General features: G+C 52.2%; 5 protein-coding genes across 6 annotated transcripts; all 5 read left to right on the top strand.

Moving 5' to 3' along the window:
- Positions 1-311: 311 nt before the first annotated feature.
- On the top strand, positions 312-1635 carry SPEM1 (spermatid maturation 1; the record flags this gene model as incomplete). Its single annotated transcript, XM_079134772.1, has 3 exons — positions 312-449; positions 549-606; positions 793-1635. 3 exons carry the CDS (start codon positions 312-314, stop codon positions 1512-1514), a joined length of 918 nt encoding a protein of 305 aa, XP_078990898.1. The 3' UTR covers positions 1515-1635.
- A 1699-nt stretch (positions 1636-3334) lies between these two features.
- SPEM2 (SPEM family member 2) lies at positions 3335-5720 on the top strand. Its single transcript, XM_079131903.1, has 3 exons — positions 3335-3796; positions 3959-4016; positions 4149-5720. The coding sequence occupies exons 1-3, from the start codon at positions 3659-3661 to the stop codon at positions 5444-5446; spliced, it is 1494 nt and encodes a 497-aa protein (XP_078988029.1). The 5' UTR covers positions 3335-3658; the 3' UTR covers positions 5447-5720.
- Positions 5721-6446: 726 nt separating this feature from the next.
- Positions 6447-8150, top strand: LOC306655713 (uncharacterized protein SPEM3-like; the record flags this gene model as incomplete). Its single annotated transcript, XM_079130357.1, has 4 exons — positions 6447-6584; positions 6735-6792; positions 6914-7417; positions 8137-8150. The coding sequence occupies 4 exons, from the start codon at positions 6447-6449 to the stop codon at positions 8148-8150; spliced, it is 714 nt and encodes a 237-aa protein (XP_078986483.1).
- Positions 8151-8223: 73 nt separating this feature from the next.
- On the top strand, positions 8224-10786 carry SPEM3 (SPEM family member 3; the record flags this gene model as incomplete). The annotated part of the gene is made up of 1 exon (XM_079130356.1): positions 8224-10786. One exon carries the CDS (start codon positions 8224-8226, stop codon positions 10582-10584), a length of 2361 nt encoding a protein of 786 aa, XP_078986482.1. The 3' UTR covers positions 10585-10786.
- Positions 10787-13050: 2264 nt separating this feature from the next.
- TMEM102 (transmembrane protein 102) lies at positions 13051-15416 on the top strand. Of its 2 annotated transcripts, XM_079134779.1 has the most exons (3): positions 13051-13457; positions 13647-13989; positions 14084-15416. In XM_079134779.1, exons 2-3 carry the CDS (start codon positions 13776-13778, stop codon positions 15400-15402), a joined length of 1533 nt encoding a protein of 510 aa, XP_078990905.1. In that variant the 5' UTR covers positions 13051-13457; positions 13647-13775; the 3' UTR covers positions 15403-15416. The 2 variants fall into 2 exon arrangements, with proteins under 2 accessions (XP_078990905.1, XP_078990904.1); XM_079134778.1 differs by having other exon boundaries at positions 13051-13989.
- The last annotated feature ends 11 nt before the right edge of the window (positions 15417-15427 follow it).

The following is a 15427-nucleotide window of genomic DNA, read 5'->3' as shown; positions in this document are numbered from 1 at the left end:
TAATTCTAGAAAGAGGTGGGGCTAATGAGGACAGATGCCAAACGGGAGAGCCAGTGAGCTGATCCAGGTGACTGGCTGCAGGAGAGGCATAAAGATGAAAGATTTGGCCTCTGCCAAGGTCGGGTCTCAAGCTGAGGCTCAACCTCCAGAGCCAGGGACTCAGAGAGCTCCTTAGCACATTGTGAGAGCAAGTCCCAGCATCATTGTGACCCGCTCACCCTGATGACCCTTTGGGTAAGGCAGATGGGCCAGCTGACACTGTGGGCACAGGGGCTGGGGGCCTAAGGGCCCTGGTGGCCCTAGGGACCACCATGGCCATGGCTGAGTGGCCACAACCTGGGTGGGCTTCAGATCACAACCCCAACAACTGCCAGGACGTGGGCAACTCCATCCTGTTGCTGCTGGGTTTCATCATCTGCATTAACATTGTCATCAATATGGTGACCCTGGTCAGGATGGGGCCAGGTGGGAGGGTGCTGGTAGAGCAGATGGGGGGCAAGCCTGGTGGTAAGGAACTGCCTGGGGTCACCATGTCCTCCTACACCTAGCTCTGGAGCAGACTCCGTGTCATCTTACACCGAGTGTTCCATATCATTTGTGAGAAAGGTAAGCGAGGTTGGGAGTTGGAGCACAAAAGGAGCAGAAATAGGTGTTCTAGCCTCAACCCTAAGTTGGCGCCTTGGTGCTCTTCCCTCTCAGACACCATAATGGTGCAGCTTCTCTCCCCAGGCCCTGCCTCCCCTCACTATAGGAGCAAGCCTCCCCACCAGCCTCCCTCTCCCTGATCCACAGAAGCTGTTAATTCATCCTCACCTGGGAAGCAGACCCAGCCCTCGAAGAAGCAGAGCTCCCCTGCAGTCCATCTTCGATGCACTATGGACCCTGTGAAAATGACTGTGACTCCCCCACCCACACGTCGATATCGCCGGCGAGCCTCTCCATTGTGCCGAGTCCACCACCCAGTAGCTTGGGCCCCTGACACTGATGATGAAAAGCCCCCACATCAGTACCCAGCAATCTGCTCCCGCCATTGGGATGGCCCCAAGGACTGGCAAGTCTTCCAAACCACTCAGAGGCTCTGGGCTCCCTGGACACAGGACACTCTGGAGCCACTTCCCCAAACTATCCGCTTCCAGCCCACTGTAGAGGGAAAGACCCTCAAAACAGAGATGCGGTCAGAGCTGGGTCTAGAGGCCTATGTATACCCTGTGAACCCCCCACCTCCCAGCCCAGAGGCTTTGAGTCACAAGAACAGTGGGGCAGGGGCGGAGGCTGAGGTAGAACAGTGCCAGCCTGCCTTACCACCCTTCCTGGGCCCAGCAAATGTCCCTGATATCCCCCAGCGCCGCTCCTCAGGCCGAATAGCGTATGATGCCCGGGATGTGAGGCGGCGGCTTCGGGAACTGACCCGAGAGGTGGAGGCCTTGTCCCACTGCTACCCCTTGGCCTCTGGATCCAGCACTGTGGAGGGGACAGGAAAGGACTGGGTGTATCGTTCCCTGACGGGGAGGTGATGGGGAAAAAAATAAAAAGGAGAGAGGAGGTGGTTTGTGGTGGTGTGGGGCCTCAAGGCACCCAGAAACCCTGGATGCTAAGACAATGATCTCCCTGGCAACAGGACCTAGAGAGCTCAGGGGACCCTCATCAACTTCTTATCCACACAGGTCCTGTCCTTGGCCTTTTCCCAGGCCCTCCTTGGTTCCAAAGCTCCCAACTGTCTCTATCCTATTATCATTGTTATTATTATTTTTTTGGTACCAGGAATTGAACCCAGGGGCATTTAACCACTGAGTCACATCCACAGTTCTTTTTATTTTTTATTTTGAAATGGTCTCATTAAATTGCTTAAGGGCCTCGCTAAGTTACTAAGGCTGGCTTTGAACTTGTGATCCTCCTGCCTCAGCCTCCCAAGCTGCTTGGATTACAGGTATGCACCACTGTGCCTGGCCAATCCTATTTTCTTAAGAGTCCAGAGAAGTCCTCAAATCTGGCCCAAGAGCCCCCCTCCCCCTCCCCCAGCCCCAGACAGCCCTGCACTAGACAGACTCCCTATCCCCATGGTCCTACCTTCCCAGAAGTCTAGTTCTTACCAGGCCAGGTTTAGGCTGCAGCCCCAAGGGAGATAGTTCTCTCTTATGCCCTGGTTTCCTTGTGCAAGGGATGACTAAGAAGGAGGGTCTCTATGTCTTCACATTTCTCCAGGAAGAGCCTGATGCTCCTGTACCTTCCATTAGTCTTGGAACAGAAAATTAAATATTATGGATGCTCTCAAGAGGAGAGCATAACATCACAGACTATCTGAAACCTTACTGCTTTCTGTGTTGCCTGAGGCTCTGAGAGGCTGAATCATGGTCACACAGGCACCAAGGTTTAAGCTGATGGCCTCAGACATTCCATCTCCCTATCCTCCTGCAAGTACATAGATTCCCACTGCCACTGAGTCATGTTAGCTCACCAGAATCTCCCACCTGTCTGAGTTTACCATGTGACATCATCAGAAGAATTTTCCTTCACTGGGCAACAAGGAAACCAAGGCATGACTCTATTCCTAGATGGTTGAGGTCACAGGCACACATATACACACAGCTTGGGAACACAGGCTAAAGGAGCTTGATGGTACTTTCCATGGTAGAAGGATTCCTGGATGTGAGCAGATCTGTGGATTGCCCTACTTCTCTGTTCATTTACATCCAACTAATATTATTGATCATTTCAAGCTGCTTCCATTCAATGGGTACATACTAAGCATCTACCATGCTTATCAGAGGCCTTATTGGAAATGCTTGTCAGCCTTTCCTCCATTTCTGCTGCATAGTGGACAGTGTGAACAAATGACTTTCCATCATCAGGGTACCATTTTCACAGTTTCCATGGAGGACTCTATTTATCACATCAACAATAACATCTGTGTTGTTTTGGTAATTTCCTATGGTTTTCTTAAGGTGGGAGTTAACCAGTCTTTCAACTTGGAGTGGGAATGGGTCAATAAGAGACAGTTAGTTTGGAAGGAGAGAAACTCAGCAAGATGGAAGTCCAGCAGACTCTGAAGTGAAGGAGTCAATGGGCTCAAGGACCACCAATGCCCAGGGCTGCAAACCCTGGCCAGGAAGGGGTGGCATGTGTGCTAGAGGAATTATGACAGGGAAATGGTTAGCATAGGGAGGAACTATGGTGACCCCAGAGGTTACTCTTGCTGTCACTCATCCATTCCATCACCCTAGCTGCTGGCCCCAAAGTAGCATGGGTGGGGCATGCCAACAGGCTACATTTGTTGCCATTATGTCTCAAATGAGCAGAAATGGAGAGAATTATGCATGATTCAACCCCTGTGGAGACTGTCTTATGACTGTAGCTACCATATTTTCAGATCAGGAATGAGGTATGTGGTTAAGCAAGCCTCATGGAGACAAAGGGATAGACTAATCTCTGGGGCATTTGGGGACCAAATTCTATCAAGTAGGAGCCAAGGATAGTGGGGGCCATGCAAAGGCCAGCAGAGGATAAGCCTACCACCTCTACATTGTGACTCTACTTAACTTGCCTCATTATGACCTGGCTCCCATCCCAGCTGGTAGATATATCCAGGTACTGACAGGAATGCAGTGTGGGTTAGGGCCAGGTGGGGGGGTGGCCCAAGTGGCCCTAGGACCCCCCCACCATGGAAAATCAGCTCTGGCATGACACCCTGGGGTGCTGTAATCAATACCAAGAAAGCCCCCAGGATGTTGAAGACATCTTATTCCTGCTGGTGGGACTTATCATTCTTGTCAACATTGGCATCAACGTGGCAACTGTGGTCAGTGACAGTTGTGGACCATCCCCGGGGTGAAGAGGGCTGAGGGGGAGCCAGCTGCATCTTGCACCTCCACCTGCAGGATGGGTCTTGACTGGGGCTGGGGGTGGTGGTGTTGGAGGTAGGGAACCTGGCCTTCACTCCCATCCCTCCCACCACCCCTAGATGTGGCATGAGCTCCAGAATGCCTTAGACAAGATTGTCTATTGGATTAATCAGAAAAGTAAGTATGGCAGCTAGAGAGTAGGACCCCACCACCACCACCACCTTGGCCCTAGAAATTCAGGTCCCACTAACCCTAACCCTGAACTCTTATGGCAATTGCATCAATCTCATGGACTCTTGCCTCCCCCAGATGAAGTCCAGCCTAGTGAATGTTTCCCCAAAGATCCCCCAGCCAAGGTCCAGGACATCCACATCCACTGCGTCCTGGACCCTGTACAGGTGAGGATGACCCAACCCACACGCTACTCCTCTTCCTCCTATCACTATCTCCACAACCGCGGGAACCGCCAACAACAACGCCGCCAGTGCCAACGCCGCCAGTGCCACCAACACTGCCGCCCCAGCCACCAGCAGAGGCCACGGAACCACAGAAAATTCTCCCATGGCCGCCCAGTCTTTCGTAACCAAACTCACAATCGCAAGATGTCACAGCTGCAGTCGATACCCTTTTTTGATCTGGAAGACCGGGACTCCTACCTAGATGAAGAGGATCTGACCTTCCCACATCCCCAGAACCCATATGGAGGCTGGGGAGGGCTCTATCAGCGGATGGGTCTGCCCTCCAACATGGGGTTATGGGGCCGCAAAGGTGGAATCCTGGCCAGCTTGCCACCACCCTCTATCTACCTGTCACCAGAACTGCGCCTCTTACCCAAGCGTGTAGAGGCCAAGTCAGAGCTGAGGCTGCAGTCCTCTGGGCCCCATTGCTCACAATCCCGAATTTGGGGCAACACAGAGGCTGAGCAATGGACCTCATCTCCACTACCTCCCCGCCGGCTGCCCCCTAACCCCTCCTGGGTCCCTGGGGGGCACAGCCCTTACTCTTCAGGGGGTCAGACACTGTATGATGCCTGGGATCAGCGACGGCGTTGTGTGGAGGGCTCTGAACCCCCACCTACCTTGGTATCCCGGAACCCCAGGCAGGAGGCCCAGGGCTATCGGGAGCACTACTCCCCACCATCCCACCGAAGGAATCTCCCTGGTCACGCTCACAGCCAGCCCAATCGCAGCCCATATCCATCCATGGGACATTTGGGTTATAGCACCCGGGATTCTCATGAGGTACGCCGCAGGGCTGCTGACTGGGCTGAGGCTCTGCCTCCTCGGCATCCTCTGACCACTTCCACCTCCCTCACTGTGATGGGTGAGGCTTCATATCAACGGGTTCCAGCTGCCAGCTCAGCCATGCTCCCTCACTCTTCCCAGCCCTTGCCTGAAGTCCAGGCTATTGATCCTGCCCCAGTCCCAGCCACCTTTGTCCCACTCAGTAGGAATCCAGGGGGCAATGCCAACTACCAGGTGTATGACAGCCTGGAGCTGAAGCGGCAAGTTCAGGAAAGTAGAGTGCGGGCCAGCTCATTGCCACCACCTTCCACCTCAACCTCAAGGCCCTCTCTGCACAGGAGTCGAACTGGGAAACTTAACTGACCAGCAGGAGAATGTGGGTGGCAGGGCAGGTCATGGAGAGAGGAATAAAGAGAAACCAAGTCCAGGAAACATTGTGGTGGTCTGTGGTTTGGAAGTAGCTCTCCTTCTACCAGACTGAGACCCTGTCCTTGGATTCCTGAAATGTCCCCTTCTTGGTAGGAGGCTTCCTTTGGCTCAATGGTTATATTCTTGTCAACAAGACTATCTTGGTACCACACATTAAGGTCTCCCAGCTGTAGACATCAAACCATGGTCTCTGAGCACCCACCCTGTTCCTCTGTTCTCTCCGTTCCCAGAGGGGGCTCAGAGGCTCAGCCCTGCTCATGAAACTCAGGTTAGGCAAGCATGGTGGTGCACCCTTTTGGGTAGTCCCAGCTACCCAAAAGTCTGAGGTAGGAGGATCACAAGTTTGAGGTCAGCCTAGGCAACTTAGTAAAACTCTGACTCTAAATTAAATGCAAAAAGGGCTGGGCATATGGCTCAGTGGTAGAGTGCTCACCTAGCATGTGCCAGGCTCTGGGTTCAATCTCCAGCAGGGGAAAGAGAGAGAGAGAGTCCAGACCTGACATTCCATGTCTAGGCAGATCAAGGTCAGTGACTTAATGTAGAGCAAGATGAAGGCCAAGGCTCTTGATTCCAGTTAGGGCTCTGAGGCCAAGGTCTTCCCAGTCTCAGGAGTGGTCAAGGGGTAAAGGATTCTGGATTTTCTATTGAAACTACAGGAATGATAGAATGAGGAATGTTTGAGGGAGCTGATTGAACAAAGTTCAGTGAAGCAATAATTGAGAGAAGGAGGTTTGCTAGCCTCCAGATTCAGGTTACTCAAACGTGGTTACCAGGGAACTCCACCCTGAGCCCTCCTCTTCCTCTGCCTCACTCATTGTGATTCCAACCATCTGCCCCATTATGACTCAGGCCTTCTCCCCTCCCCCCCGCCAAAGGAGTCTGTCTCTTAGTATGTAGGGGCCAGGGGGCCCAGGTAGTCCTGGGACCCCAGGCCATGGGTGAGCGAGTCTACTATGGAGCCCAGGTGTGCTCTGGCACCAATCCTAGGAAGTGTCAGGACTTAGCAGATTCGATTCTTCTGATTCTGGGCAGCTTCATCTTGCTCAACGTGGGGATCAATGTGGTGATTCTGGTCAGGGCAGGGTCTGGGCAGCAGGGTTGGGGAAGCTCTGGGATCTTGAAGGGACTGAAGTGGCAGGGGTGGGGGCTGCTAGGATGTGGCCAGACAAGGACTTCAGGGCTCACCCTACTTCTGGAATCTCTCCTCTACTGTTTCCCTCAGCTCTGGAGACATCTGAAGGGCTCCTTGCGGATTCTTTTCCATCATTTTTTTCCCAAAGGTAAGTGAGTTCCAGCATGAGCTCCGGAGATGTAGGTTTGTCATGCTTTTTCTTCTCTCCGTGTCCCTGTTCTCAGCCCCTCTGACACCCAGGCCTTTTCCCATCCCGCCTCTCTCTGTAGACAAGCAACCTGGTGGTGTAGGCAGCCGGCCCGTGTATATGCGCTGCACCGCAGATCCCAAGAATCTGTGCTCAAGAATCTCTTCCCACTTCCATCGTCGCCCCAGCTTTCTACTCGGTCAGGCTAACCACCTTGACTCCTGGATACCAGATACAAATGATGAAAAGGTTTCTGGGTGCTGCTGGATGCCACCTCAATGTGGACATGCTGAGCTTCCCATGGAGGCTCAATGGGGATTGTGGAAGGAGGGGATGATGGGAGCTGGGGAGGCCTCTCAAGGCACAGCCTTGAAGACCCAGGCCTCCTTGTTTCCCAGGCCAGGGATTTCTTCCCAGTTCCCGAAGATGAGCAAGTTGGACATGGTTCCCCTCGGTTTACCCCAAGAGGGCAAGACTAAGGCCCCAGACTATGGCACAGCCCATACCGCAGCCCAGGCCAGGACCCACTCCTCAGCCCATACCCCTGAGCACATCCCCACCCAGTCCCTGACCCACAACTCAGAGTGTACCCATGTCCAGGCCCAGGGTCTTGAGCATACTTCAACCCATACTCCACCAGCTCATGCCCCAGCCTTGATCCCAACTCCTACCCCAACTCCCAGCCAAGCCAATGCCACACCACCTACCCCATCTCATGCTGCAGCTCCTACCCTATCCCATGCCCCAGCTCCTCTCCCAGCCCCGACCCTGGTCCCTACCCCATCCCATGTGTTAGCTCGAACCCCACCCCGTACACCACCCTCTACTCCAGTCCATACCCCAGCCTCTGCCCCACCCAGGGCCCTGGCCCAGAGCCAAGTCCACATCTTAGCCAAAGCTTCAACCCAGGTCCAGAAACACACCCCAGCCCCTCCCTCAACCCAGGTCCCAGCCCCTCCCCCAACTCAGGTCCCAGCCCCTCCTCCAACCCAGGTCCCAGTCCCTCCCCCAGCGCAGGCCCCAGCCCAGGCTCCAGTACAGGCCCCAGCCCAGGTCCCAACCCAGGTCCCAGCCCAGGCCCCGGCCCTGGTCCCAACTCAGGTCCCAGCCCATGCCCAAGCCCAGGTCCAAGCCCAGGTCCCAGCCCACACCTCTGAGTACACCCACTCTAAGGCCCACATTCCTGAACACACCTCAGCCCACATTCCAATCCACATCCCAGCTCAGGCACCTGTATATGCCTCAGCCTATTCCCGGGGTCACAACCCAGTCCACACCCTAGCTGAGGCTTGGACCCACTCCCAGGCCCAAGTACCTGAGTGCACATCAGTCCAAGCCCCAGCACGCACTCCAACCCATTCTCATCTAATTAATTCCTCTTCCCATACGGGGATGCCTGTTCCAAACCCTGCCCCAGCACTGGTCATGGCCCTGAATACACCTCTAGCCCATGCTCCTGTCCCTGCCACCACCCCTACCCCTAACCTAACTCCTACTCCTTCTACCCTGCTTGCCTTCGGCCCCAGTCTCTCCACTGGCCATGTGGTCTATGATGCCCGTAGGGTAAAGCAGAATGTCTTCCATAAGTGCAACCCTCAGAACTCTGGATATTCCAGAAAGAACTTTGGAACCCTCTCCAGGCCCCAAGAGAGGCAGGGTCCGGCAAGTTCTGATACATCTGAGCAGATATCAAAACAACATGGTGAAGACAGTGCCCAGCCTCCTGCAGGATCTATACTGGGCTACCTGGAGTTGGGGAACATGGAATGGAAGATATCAGATGATGGCAAAGACAAGAAATTCTGTCAACCCAAGACCTTCCCTTACTGCAGCTTCCATCCTTGCAGTTCTGAGAAGAAAAACACAGAATTCCAGCCACCAGTTTACCCCAAATTCCTGGTCTATACCCAGGATGTTGCTCCTTCTAAACATTGCCTTCATTCTCCAACTAGTGCTCAGAGCTCTGTGTCTACCTTTCCTCCACCATGCACTCTTTCTCTGCCACTTGTTCCTCCCAAAACCTTTGTCCTTTCTCGACCCATCAACCATCAGAAGCCCTCCAACTTAATACAAGCACCCACCTCTCTCCCAACCTCTAAATCTCCTCAGTCTATCCCTGCTTCCCACTTTCCCATTCCTCCCCAGTTCTCTACCATTTCTCAATACTTGATCCAAACCCAATGCCCTGAACTTCATGAGAATCTAAGCCAAACCCAAGATCCTGGCCTCCAGAAGACTCCATGCCTTTCAAAAGACTCCAGAGTTCCCAGAAACCCAGGCATTATTCCAAATCCAGGCCTCCAAAAGTTCCCAGGCCATACTCAAAATCCTTATCTCTGCAAAAATTCAAGCCCTTCTCCAGACTCTGGCCTGCACAAGAATCCAGGCATTGCCCAAGATTCTGGACCCCAAAGGAGCCAAAGTATTACTCAAGATACTGGTGTCTTTAGGAGCCCCTGTCACACCCAACCCTCCAGTCTCCACAGGAACATACCATGTACCCAAAAATCTAACCTTCAGAGTTTGGGCTTTATGCAAGACTCTGGTGTCTCTAGGAATATTGAACTAAACCAAGACAATGTAGTCTGCAAAAATCAAGGTCTCCCCCAAACAAATGACCTCCAAAAGAGGCCAGGCCCTTCTCAAGATTCTAGAGGTTATAAGAGTACAGGCAATGTCCAAGATTCAGGGGTCTGCAGGAGCCTAGGCCAAGGTTCTAGACCACAGAAGAGTCCCTGCCTTGTCCAAGACCCTGAGATCAACAAGAACTCAGGATTTACCCAGGAATCTGGTCCCAACAAGTGTCCAGGTCCTGTCCAAACCTCTGGACTCCATAAGGACCTCAACCAAGACTCAGGAGATTACAAGAATCTAGGCCTTATCCAAGACTTTGGAGTCTGCAGGATTCCAGGTCTTACCCAAGATTCCAACTGCCATAAGAGTCCAGGTCTTACCCAATCCACTGAAGTTGAAAAAAGATTTATTCTTATCCAAGACGTTGGAGTTTTTAGGAACCCAGAACAAAGCCAAGATCCTAACCTCCACAAGTTCCCAGGAATTAATCAAGATCCTGGCCTTCATAAGAATCCAACTCTTGCACAAGACTCTGGCCGCCTCAAGACTCCAGGACTTACCCAGGAATCTGGTCTCCACAAGGATTCATGCCATATCCCAAATCCTGGCCTCCACAAGAACCCAAGCCCTGCTCTATGTACTGACTCTGTTCAAGTCTTAGGTCTGCTTCAGTCCCCAAAGCTAACACCATCCCTGAAGAAATCATTAATACATGAGATAGCTCCTCAGAAGGAGGATGCAGAACAGCATGTATCATGGACTTCTGTCCCAATTAATCAAAACTGCCCTTCCAAAATCTCCACTGACCTGCCTACCTTCTCAGAAGTACCTGTACTAGTTGAGCTAAAGCCATCCTCCCGGAGAACAGACAACCAAGACTGGGTATTCCGCCCTGTGGATACAGTTTCTTCAGCCTTCCAGAGCTATCGCCAGATGTCCTTGCCTCCCAAAATCAACAGCAGACCCCACTGTCCTGGACCAGGCTATCGGGCTGGGCATGTGGTCTTTGATGCCCGCCAAAGACAGTTATCAGTGGGCAGGGACAAGTGTGAAGCTCTGTCTCCCAGGCGCCCCTGTCAAGAAGCACCCAGCAACTCAGGGGAGACCATCAAAGAGTGGAGATATGAGAATGTGATGAGGAACTCAGACATAGAGGGAACAAAGTTGCATCAGGAATAAAGAGTCAAAAGAAGTGTTCTGTGGTTGTTTGACAACATCAATCCCAGTTCCAACCCCAACCCTAATGTTGACCACTCAGAGACTGATGGGTACTGGAATTATCATGTCCTTGCTCCTCCTCCATACCTATATAGCCAAGTTCATTATCCTCCAGACCTTAGAGCTGTATTTCCATTACAGTAACCACTAGCCACAAGTGGCTATTAAAATGTCAAAACCAATTTTTTTTCTATCTCATTTTTGTTCAAAAATACATTTAAAGGAAAATATTCTGAAAGGGTTATCTTGGCTGGAGGTGAAGATTAGATCATAACAATCTTTACATTCTTCATCATAACTTCTGTATTATTATGTGCACAGAGCACGTCTTCTATTAATTTTTTTGCAGGGCTGTGGACTGAACTCAGCCTTGTGTGTGCTAGACAAGCAGTTACACTGAGTTACACACCCAGCAAAAAATTTAAGATTCCTCATTCTCATAATCTACACTTTAAGTGCTCAACAGCCACCTATGACTAGTGGCTACTGTATTGGACAATACAAATTGAAGACATTTCTATCACAGAACATCCTATTGTGTAGAGAGCAATGCTTTGGAATTTAAAGGACTTCCCTTCCCTTTGTCACCCATCCCCATCATCATCATCATCATCATTAGGTACCAGGGGTTGAACCAGTGGTGCTTAAACAGAGTCACATCCCCAGCCCTTTTTTATGTTTTATTAGAGACAAGTTCTCGCTGAGTTGCTTAGGGTCTTGCTAAGTTGCTGAGGCTGGCTTTGAACTCACAATCCTCCTGCCGCAGCTTCTTGAGTCACTGGGTTTACAAGAGTGTGCTTAGCCCATCCCCAACATTTTCAAAGCGCTCATAGCACCCACAGAACTTTGTTCTTTTTAGGGTGGCCTCTGAGCAGGTGAGATGTAACGATGCCTGATGCCTGTTTACCCCAGACTGTGAGAAATACTATAGACTTCAGTATCCCTGACTGGCTACTTGAGTCACAATTGGAAATTTATGTCTCCAAATCTGGGCTGTGTTTTGGTGTTCTTGATTCTCCAGTCCTGTTGGCTGAGGAGGAAGGACTCTCCTTGTCAGTGACTGGGAACCCCTGAGGTCTAGGCTTCTCAAATTGAGATCTGGTTTCAGGAGACTCCTCCTTCACAGATCTCTAAATTTTTAAGGTGACCCTGCTTATGCTATAGGATTTAGGTCTATCCCACCCTGGAGATAGACTGTGGGTAGAAGGAATGTAAAAAGTCCTTATCTGGCTGGGTGTGGTGGTACACACCTGTAATCCTAGTGACTTGGGAGGCTGAGGCAGGAAGACTGCAAATTTGAGACCAGCGAATTAGCAAGGCCCTAAGCAATTTAGTAAGACCCTGTCTCAAAAAATAAAAAAAAAAAAAGGACTGGGGATGTGACTCAGTGGTAATTCTCCCCTGGGTTTCCTCTGGACTTCACTTTCAGTCCTAATAACCTTTCTATGTGCACACAACTGTGAAATTTCCCTACCATGACTCTTACATATCTGAGGTGGACATCATTATTATGTATATCTTTCTATTAATCAAATGTCCATTCCTGAGTGGTCACCCGTGTGTTCCTGCCTTAACATTACTACCACTGATTCCAAGAAGATGCCTCTCCACCCAGGGAGACTGGTTCCTGCCTGACTCAGCTCTGTCTGACATTGGACATCATGCGCAATCTTTCTAAGCTGTAGTCTTTCCATCCTCAAAATAAGGTAGTCATAATTTCCTGGAAGTGATCAGAGCTGCTGGTCTGTAGGGGCCCCTATTTCTTTCTCTCCAGGCCCTAGTGTGTGTCCATTTTTTTTTTTTTTCCTACTGGGGGTTGGCTGTTGAATCCAGGGGTACTCAACCACATCCCCAGTTTTTGTTTTTGTTTTTGTTTTTGTTTTTGTTTTAGAGATAGGGTCTTGCTGAGTTGCTGAGACTGGTTTTGAACTCGCAATCCTCCTGACTCAGCCCAAACTGCTGGGATTACAGGCGTTCACCACTGCACCAGGCGTGTCCATTCATTTTTGCTATTCAGATCCATCCAATTACCTTTCTACTCCAGATCCAAGGAATGTTTGTGTGGGATTGAGTAGACACGGCAATATATCGCCATAGAAACTACAACTTCCAGGCGGGTGTGGTGGTGGCCCACGCATGTAAGTAATCCCAATGAATCCGGAAGCTGAGGCAAGAGAATCACAAGTTCAAAAGCCAACCTTAGCAATTTAGCGAGGCCCTAAGCAATTTAGTGAGACCCTGTCTCAAAATTAAAAAAGAAAAAAAAAAGGGTCTAGGGTGGAGCTGGGGTTGTGGTTCAGTGGTTAAGCGCCCCTGGGTTCAATGCCGGGTGCCAAAATAAAATAAAGGGCTGGGTTGTGGTTCAGTGGTAGAGTGCTCGCCTAGCATGTGTGAGGCATTGGATTCAATTCTCAGCACCACATACAAATAAATGAATAAAATAAAGATCTACTAACATCTAAAAAAGTAAATAAATAAACAAATAAAATTAAAAATAAATAAAACTACAACTTCTATAAGGAACTAGGCACTACTTCAAGGAACGGGAAAAGATGTGGCATGGCTCCAGTGGCCTGGTAGTTCGGGAAACAAACTACAACTCCCAGAGTAGCGTGAGATCTCAACCGGGTGAAACCAGTGATTGAACACTCTCTAGAGGCGGAACCAAGCCCTAGCTACCCCGACAGGCTACAGAAAGGGGCGTGGTCTAAATTTATGGGCGTGGGCATCCGGAAGAAGCTACCTGTTGAATCCTTCTGTCCTGCCTCTTCCTCACCTTCATAGTTACCCCTAAGGGGGAAACCACAGACCAGTAAGCTTCTTTCGAAAAAGAGGTAAGGGGAGGTAGAGAAGGGAGTTGCGAAGCCCGGCTACTGCATGCTGTAGGAGGGGCCCAACAGCTACTTTTCACCAGCTAAGTCAGATGAACCCGCTCGCGAGGGCGGGGACCTGCATGGGAGAAAAGAGTAGGGACAAAAGAGGTATTTGTTTTGAAAACTAAACTTAGAACCCCTCCTCTGCAGACCCGTTTGTGGACGGTGTCTGGGACATTTGCTCGGCCTCGGAAGAAGAGAACTGAAGCGACTTTTTGGCAGCAAAGGCCCGTCTAGGCTACCTCCTGTGTTTTTCCTAGCTCCAAACGATAGAATAGCATGACTTCGGCCGTCTGGGGGAGTGCCCCCTGGTGGGGCCCACCGCCCCCAGCCCCAGCCCGGCCGCTCACGGACATTGACTTCTGCTCCGGGGCGCAGCTGCAGGAACTAACCCAGCTGATTCAGGAGCTGGGTGTGCAGGAGAACTGGAGTAACGGGCCCAAGCCGGGAGCCGACCTCCTCCGGGCCAAGGAATTTATCTTTTCTTTGCTTCGTAAGTAACCCTTCTTGCCTCTGAGAATTCTCAGACCTCCGCCTCGCCACTCCCCCTTCAGTCGATGCCTTCACTATCTGTTCTCTTCCCTTAGGTCTAATTTATCGCCGGGATCCCCGCTTTCCTTCCCAGGCAGAACTCTTGCTGCTTCGAGGTGGAATTCGCGAGGGTTCCCTAGATCTGGGACATGTACCGCTAGGTCCTTACAACCGGGGACCTCACTATGATGCTGGCTTCACACTCCTGGTTCCAGTGTTTTCTCTGGACCTCGCTGGGCCGGAGCTGCAGCTGGATCCAGAATCCTGTTCCGCAAGTCTCCGCCTCCCAGAACTGGTATGCGGAACCATAGTCCGGGAGGCGTGGCAGGATTGCCTAGGACCCCCAGTCCCAAGTAGATATGATTTGATTAAGCAAACCAAAGGTGAAGGAAGTCCCAATGACCAGCAAAGCTCTGTGTACCAGCCGCACGGTTACGTCACTGAACCTCAGTTACAAGTGTTTATGGAAAAACCACCTAGTGACGTTTCGGGGCCCGAGTCTTCTCAGCATGACGTCACCGATCTTGGCTCTCCCGCACCTTTGAAAGTACTGAGAAGTGACGTCACCGAGGTAACCGTCGAATACCCAGTCCCAAAGCCCGCAGAGACCCCGGAGGCGTGGCCCACATTGTGTCCCGCCCAGGTGGCTGCCTGGTTCTTCTCTACGCTGGCTGCTGTCGCCGAGTCCTTGGTCCCAGTCCCGGGAGCTCCGCGCCTGTTGCACGCAGCTCGCCACGCGGGTTTCACCACCGTCCTCCTGGCAACACCCGGACCCCCGCGCCGCCTTCTGCTCTTCGACCTGATCCCTGTGGTGTCCGTGGCAGGCTGGCCTGAGGGGGCTCGGAGCCACTCGTGGGCGGGTCCGCTGACCTCGGAGTCGGACTCCTTCTACCTAGTGCCCGGGGGTGGCAACCAGCGACCCGATGCCTCCGACTGGCAGCTCTGCTTCGCCCGCCAGGAGCTGGCGCTCAAGGCGCGTATACCCGCGCCACTGCTGCAGGCGCACGCGGCGGCCCAAGCGCTGCTGCGCCCGCTGGTGGCCGGGACCCGGGCCGCGGCGCCCTACCTCCTTCGGACATTGCTGTACTGGGCGTGCGAGCGGCTACCGGCGCTTTACCTGGCAAGGCCGGAAAATGCGGGCGCCTGCTGCTTGGGGCTGCTGGATGAGCTGGGTCGGGTGCTCGAGGCCGGGACGCTGCCTCACTATTTTCTTTGCGGCCCAAAGCTCTGTGCGGGGGACGGCACAGCTGCCTTGCTCAGGGCATTGGCCCAGCTCCGCGGGGACCCTGCCCGGGCCTTGCGTGAGGCAGTGGAGGAGGCCAAGGTTGCCCGAAAGGGGGGTGGTTTGGCAGGCATTGGGGACGGAACCCATTAAAGATGCTACTCTTACACGTGTGGAA

The sequence above is a fragment of the Sciurus vulgaris genome (genome assembly GCF_902686455.1).
Source record: "Sciurus vulgaris genome assembly, chromosome: 3".
NCBI lineage: Eukaryota > Metazoa > Chordata > Mammalia > Rodentia > Sciuridae > Sciurus > Sciurus vulgaris.
Note: the sequence above shows the minus strand (reverse complement) of the source record. Positions and strands in the feature narration are given on the sequence as shown.

Coding starts and splice junctions, on each gene's coding strand:
- SPEM2 (XM_079131903.1), top strand. CDS start 3,659: ATGGAAAATCAGCTCTGGCATGACACCCTGGGGTGCTGTAATCAATAC. Junction 3,797..3,958: donor GCATCAACGTGGCAACTGTG/GTCAGTGACAGT, acceptor CACCACCCCTAG/ATGTGGCATGAGCTCCAGAA. Junction 4,017..4,148: donor CTATTGGATTAATCAGAAAA/GTAAGTATGGCA, acceptor TGCCTCCCCCAG/ATGAAGTCCAGCCTAGTGAA.
- TMEM102 (XM_079134779.1), top strand. CDS start 13,776: ATGACTTCGGCCGTCTGGGGGAGTGCCCCCTGGTGGGGCCCACCGCCC. Junction 13,990..14,083: donor ATTTATCTTTTCTTTGCTTC/GTAAGTAACCCT, acceptor CTCTTCCCTTAG/GTCTAATTTATCGCCGGGAT.